General features: G+C 35.3%; 1 protein-coding gene and 1 pseudogene across 2 annotated transcripts; both read left to right on the top strand.

The window, feature by feature from the left end:
• Nucleotides 1-927: 927 nt before the first annotated feature.
• On the top strand, nt 928-1,437 carry LOC149221414 (uncharacterized). The gene has a single exon (XM_089387377.1). It carries the CDS (start codon nt 928-930, stop codon nt 1,435-1,437), a length of 510 nt encoding a protein of 169 aa, XP_089243503.1.
• Nucleotides 1,438-2,387: 950 nt separating this feature from the next.
• Nucleotides 2,388-3,139, top strand: LOC149221413 (protein PMR5 pseudogene; annotated as a pseudogene). The gene is made up of 2 exons (XR_016248851.1): nt 2,388-2,426; nt 2,652-3,139. The product of XR_016248851.1 is annotated as a protein PMR5 pseudogene (transcript).
• Nucleotides 3,140-6,571: the final 3,432 nt, after the last annotated feature.

Genomic DNA, 6,571 nt, shown 5'->3' with positions numbered 1-6,571 from the left:
TTTTAGTACTTCATCATTCAAATATTTATGTTCAGCCCTTACTGAGAGTCTAGGAAGAGTTTCTTCTTAAGTTCTTGGAACGTATTCAGTGTTCTTATGCCTTTAGCGTCCTGAGTTCCTTAGACTTCTCATTGTTTATGCTCTGACTCGCTTAAACTTCTACTGTTCATGCTTGCAACTTCCTGAGATATGTTAGGCACTTCTGCATTGACGGTATTGTTTAATGTGCTTTTGAGTGTAGTCATTTGTGGATAGTGTCTTTCTTTCTGAGGTCCTTAAAGTTATTTCCATGTCTTGAACTCTTTGAGGGATTTCAATTTTCCTCTTCAATTCTTGCAGGAAATCAGGACTTCTGATGGGATAATTTCCCTCTTTTTAAGTTCTCTAAAGCTGTTGCCACGATTTGAACTTTGTCAAGGATTTTAGTTTGCGTTTTCAACTCTTCAGCATACTAGACTCTTTCCAATATTTGATTTTCAAAACCTTTTCTGATAATTGAGCTCTGTGGAGGAATTTAAACACTCAACCAAAGGTTTGCTTGCCCATCTAATTTTTGAAAGCTCTGATCCATGTCCTTATATGCCTCTCCTCATTTATGGAGGTTTTCTAGTTTGCAAGAATTAGTCCCAAGGTGACTCCTTGGTCTGGTTTCAAGGTTTACAGTGGCTCTTAATTTCAGAGAGACTGCAATGTTTTGTATGTTTGCATTTGTTCTTACATCTGAGGTGATCGGATGAGTCCTTTGTCAATGTCTCTAGTGGTTCCAGTACTGTTTCTTGTAATCACTTTGTAAAATTGTTACCCAGTCATCAAATGATTATTGTTCCTGTTCATTTCCCTTCTTTCCAGAAGAACATATGTTCACATTTTCATAAAAGATACACAATTTGGTAACATTTTGTTATACACGGACAATTTTTTTTTATCATGGATCCCTGCACCTTTGTGAAGATTTCTATTAGTGCATTGGCTTTGAGGCTACCTGTAGCATCGAAACTAGCAACTTCACGAATTCACTCCGCATGTGCCCCTTGCTTTTGTGAAATTAAGCTTCCCAATAATCCAACAAAGACTATTCCACTTCCTTTGCTTCTGCAAGATTCCTCTGCTCCGGATTCTCACAGAATTGCTGCCACCTTTTACCTTGATGAAACTGCTTTTCAAAGGCAACTTGCAGTTTCATGGTTGGGGAGAACAAAGACTGCAAACCCTTGCCTGGAGGTCGCAATTTATTCCGGAAAAGGGAGAAATTGTGGTATTGGGAGTGATAAACAGCTTGGGAAGTTTCGAATTGGACTTGATGTTAAGTGGATGGGTTCAAGTTCTGTAGAGGTTCATAATGGGTGGGTTTGCATTGGCAAATCTAAGGCAGGGGAATTGCATTTGGATGTTAGAGTAGAACCTGATCCACGGTTTGTTTTCCGGTTTGTTGGATAGCCTGAGGCCCTGAAGACAGTCCTCAGATTTTGCAAGCGCAAGGAAAAGTTCATCAGCCTATTTTTAGCTGCAAGTTTAGCCGTGACAGAGGTGATCGCTCCAGGCAAGCTTTCAAACCTCTTCACCTCATAGCATTTGATATTCAGACGAACCTGTCTTTTGTTTTCTGAAAAACTATCGGTACATTCAAAGTGTAAACCTATTAGAAGCTGAACGTAAAAATGAAATTTCTCAGATTGTCCATGTAAGGAAAACTTAAGAAGTTTAGCTTGAAAACTTGGAGTATCGTATTAACTGAAATTTATGACGAAGGCAGCTTTTAAAGTAGTAGATTCTGGAGTAAAATTGTTTCCAGTATATCATGATGTTGCCCAGATTCTGCAAGGGAATGTATCACCCTAGTAAAACTTAATAAGTGTAGCTTGAAAATTCAGAGGATGAGATTAACTGAAATTTAAGGAGGCAGATTTTAAGGTAGAAATGGGCTCTGGGGTAAATTAGGTCTGAAGATATCATCATGTTTCCGCGATTCTGCAGGGGAACATGTCACCCTAGTAATAGATATTGCAAGTACACAACAAACCATCGTACGAATAGATACTCCTAACAGTCAGAACCAGAGAATTCTCAATCTGGACACTCTTGCGGATAATGGTGTTTACTGGAAAGGAGTTGATGTATTGGTTTTTGAGTCATCCCATTGGTGGCAAGATCAAAGGTGGGAAGTATCAAAACTCTGAACTTTCTGATTAAAATTTTCAACAAGGGGCAGCCAAATTTAGTGTTGTAAATGATATTAAAAATGTAATAGTTTGGAATGTGGTTGGACAGATGGGACCTAATCATGGCTAACAATCAGCTTTACACAAACATGGATCCACTTGTGGCTTACAAGAGGGCATTGACGACGTGGGCAAACTGGATACCTGCAAATATCGATCCCAAAAATCACTTGTCTTCTTTAGCACCTCGTCCCCTACACATTACAGGTAAATCTTTATACAAACACACATTGTATATATTATAGGGAATTTTTGATGTGGATTGCAGTTTTCATGAATATTTTGGAATTGGAAGTTTAAGCTTTAAAAAAATATAACTGTTCTTATGATAGATCAAATTCCAAGATATTCATGAAATCTATTCAAGTAGCTATGGCTCTTATTTTAGGTATACGAAATGGTTTTCCTCATAAAATTGATGTAAATGTGCAGCCCAATTTATTGTAATCAGAAGAACGGGCAGAAATGCTATGGTCAGACTGAACCAGTGCAATTTGAAGGATACTCGCCTCCAGTGATTCCTCAGGTGCCCATAGTGAAGGAAGTTATAGGGACTATGATTTTTCCTGTTACTCTGCTGGATATCACAGGACTATCCCAATTTCGCAAAGATGGTCACCCTTCAATTTACAGTAGTACCGTTACTAGTGATGAGAAGCAGCATCCTGAGCAGTTTGCAGATTGTAGCCATTGGTGTTTACCAGGCGTCCTTGATACATGGAACGAGCTTCTGTATGTCACTTTGCTTTCCAAGGGTGTAGGGAATTGATAATTCTTATTGATCCCTGAAGCTGGGCCAAATCTGGGACCTGGTTGGCCATAAGGAGGAAATCCTCTGCCTTGACTCGCTGGAGCAGTAAACATATCTGGCATTGCAAACCCATCCACAGGGCCCATTCCAATCCTGTCAAAGCCATAAGTATCACTAGAAACCATACCTGGATGAAAGCCCAAAGCCTTTGATCCTGCCATTCCCCGGCTACCCCTTGACATTGTCCCACGCCACATGATTCCTCTTCCCTTGCCTCTTCCTTAGCTTGCACTCCAAGTCTAGCTTGAGCTTTCTTGGTCATCGCAAACATTGATTTGAACTTATTTTAGTAAAACGTGAAAGAAAAAAATCACAAAATTATGCTTATTCCTGTATTGGGTTATGATGGAAACAAAAATTTACTTGTTGGGTTGCTCTAGATTGAAGATTTCTGGAATGAGTTGTTATTCACTTGTATTCGTTACTGTATGGGTGTATGATGACTATCAACGTTTTGATTTCGTTGTTTTGCAAATTTGCAGTTTCTTCTACTACTTGAGACTATGGACGACTCTGTTCCTCTGGGCTAGGTTTATATATAGAATCAGGCATACTGGTGCTATGAATTTGAATAAAGTACTCTGGTATTTTTCTAGGCTTGAAGTTTTAACATTTCATTGTGGTGATTTAGCTTGGTCTTCTGTGGATTTCTTTATTGGGTTTCAGTGTTTTTGCATAGCACACCGACTTGTTAAAATGGACTTGTTGAATTGGGATTAATTTGTATACATACATCGACCAGCCCACATACACCAATGACCTCGAATGCCTTCACTGAGCCTTTAATTCTTTAAATGGAACACTAAGGCATTCTAGCAACTCCGACTATTGTTTTTGGCTACTACTTGTCTGGTATGGCAGGTGTTGAGGTTTCGCTTGTTATAAACTAGAAAAGAAATTAGATATCCCAAATGATTGAGGCCAGATTAAACTCAAGTATGTCCTGCCACTTATTCTGAAGCTAAATATTATCCATGAATATAGTAACTACCCAGAGCTCAGGAGCTAGGAAATTTTTGTGGATAACTAGAGGGTGTACTTGTGAATGCAACTGCAGAATTTTGTGAAAGGTTCACTTGTCTGTAGATTGTAGAAATTTGATGGACAACATATCAATTTTAGTTGAAGAGAGTTTCATTGTATGGGGCAGGTTGTACCAGATTTAATTGTATTGTATATGTTTAATAATGAAAAATTAAAAATCATGAGGGGTATCGTTTTTACCACATACCTCTCAATTTATTAGTGCAGGGGAGTGCCATTAAATTTCTGTTATGAACTCGTTGCAGTGGGAGATATTTTTATAAGAAAAATTGCAGCCTTGTCGGACAGTTCTTGCTTTATTGTTTCATTGCTTATACATGGATATTCAGCTCATACAAAAGGTTGTATCGATCTGGTTGGTATTGAGAGTACTTGGTCTCAGGTTGTATCGATCTGGTTGGTTTTCAGAGTACTGGGTCTCAGGCCTTTTGCAGTTTGGTTTGCCTTTCATAATTTTTATGATGTAGAACTTTCATTCTGTATCACGTAGAACTATCACTCTGCAAGTACAATTTTACTATTAGCTTTGTAAATATTTTTCCTTAGCAATAGCTTATGGCTTGGACAAGAAGGGTGGAGAGGAAAATATTGTTGTTTTTGATCTTGGCGGTGGCACGTTTGATGTCAGTGTTTTGACTATTGACAACAGAGCTTTTGAGGTTTTGGCTACAAACGGTGATACCATCTTGGAGGTACTCTGTCTGAACTCTGTCTGGCAGTTTTACATTATGAATTTGAATACGTGCACAGTTTTACATTATGAATTTGAATACGTGCACGGTGGTTATGATTGAATTTTTTGGTTGGCTTTCGAGCTTTGAACTTACCAGGATGTACATTAATATGCAGGTGAGGACTTTGACCAAAGGATAATGGAATATTTCATCAAATTGATCAAGAAAAAGCACGGACAGGATATTAGTAAAGATAGCAGAAATGAAATAAGACATTCAATGTGTTCCTTGTAATATAGATATAAACAAAACATCTAAAGAAAAGTAATTGCACAATGATCCAGTCCAAGAAAACAAGGTTTTCCACAAACCAATTAACTCTTCTAGAAAAATTCAAAAATTCCAATTAAATAATCCTATCGGCCTCTCTTTGTACCTTTTGGGACAATTTCTAGTTTTTATTATTTTTCAAAGTTGGCGAAGTAATATTTCAATTGCATTGTGCAAACGTATGATTTCTTTCAACTATTTAAATAAGTTGAAAAACCAAAAATATCATTTTGAAGATAGTGGTATTTTTTTTTAATTTAGTTGTGTATATTTTACGATATTGATTTTTCGTTCAACCTCTTTAAAACAGTTTAAAAAATTCAAGCATTATGTTTAAAAGAAATTAGATGAAAAATATCATATGAATTCAAAAATGTCAAATTCATATGCCATTGGATAAAGGATTCCTTCATGAATCTAACCTGGTCAACTCCACCACTTGAGTACAAATTTAACCCTAAGTCCACTAGTGTACAAAATGGACTTGCATGAAATTTTGCAAAAGAAGAGGCGCTTTGAAGAGGTTGGATAGAGTGCTTAAAGCATTCGAGTGCCTAAATTTGAAATTTAAATAGCTTGATCAAGGGTTTCGTAAACCCTGGATCAAGCCATTTACGTGGTAAATGGGAAATCAATCAAGCACTATGGTTGGATGGAACCTTTAGAAAAAAATTGAATTATCTAAAATTAAACATTTTGAAATTCCAAATCTTATTAGAATTTTTGTTATAATGTAATGTAAAAACCTTATTTAATATTAATATTAAAACCACATTATTATTATTATTAAATTAAATGATGAAATGATATTAATATTAAAAAAATAAAAATAAAATAAATAAACAAAATAAAAAAAAATCAATATTAATATATTTTAATGTTAATATTAAATTTATTAATTTTGGATTAATATTATATTATTAACTTTAATATAATATACAACCACATTAATAAATGTGGTTGATATAGGTAGTTAACAAAAAAGTTGACTATTAACACAAATACAAGTTGACTCAATATATGTTAATTTTAATTAACCTATTTTGTTAATAAATCTAACATAATAAAATATATAATATTTTTAAAATCTCGAAGTAATCAAAACCTAAAACTACTTTTAAATAAATAAAACCTAAACAGTTTCAATTGGAAGACATGAAGCACTCTATGTATCTTTGATGGAGGTAGCTGGAATATTAATATTTTGGAAACTTTCAGTTAATATTTCCATGGAAAATTATAATTTTTCCTCCAGGTGAATGTAAAACACACATTTGAAATATTTCATTTTAAATATGTATTATATAAAAAACTAAATTGTTTTACAAGTTCAAAATAAATAAATAAATATATTTAAACATAATTTTTTAATTGTCAAAGTATTTTAAAATTTTTGAAATATAGAGTGAGAGAGAGTGGGAGAGAAGGGTAAGGGAGAAAGAGGAGGACACAAAGATGGAGAGAGGGAGAGGAGGAGGCGGTCTCCGAGAAAG

This window comes from Pinus tabuliformis, chromosome Q, assembly GCF_031772625.1.
Source record: "Pinus tabuliformis cultivar Carrire ecotype Pingquan chromosome Q, CPIR1, whole genome shotgun sequence".
Classification (NCBI taxonomy): domain Eukaryota; kingdom Viridiplantae; phylum Streptophyta; class Pinopsida; order Pinales; family Pinaceae; genus Pinus; species Pinus tabuliformis.
Note: the sequence above shows the minus strand (reverse complement) of the source record. Positions and strands in the feature narration are given on the sequence as shown.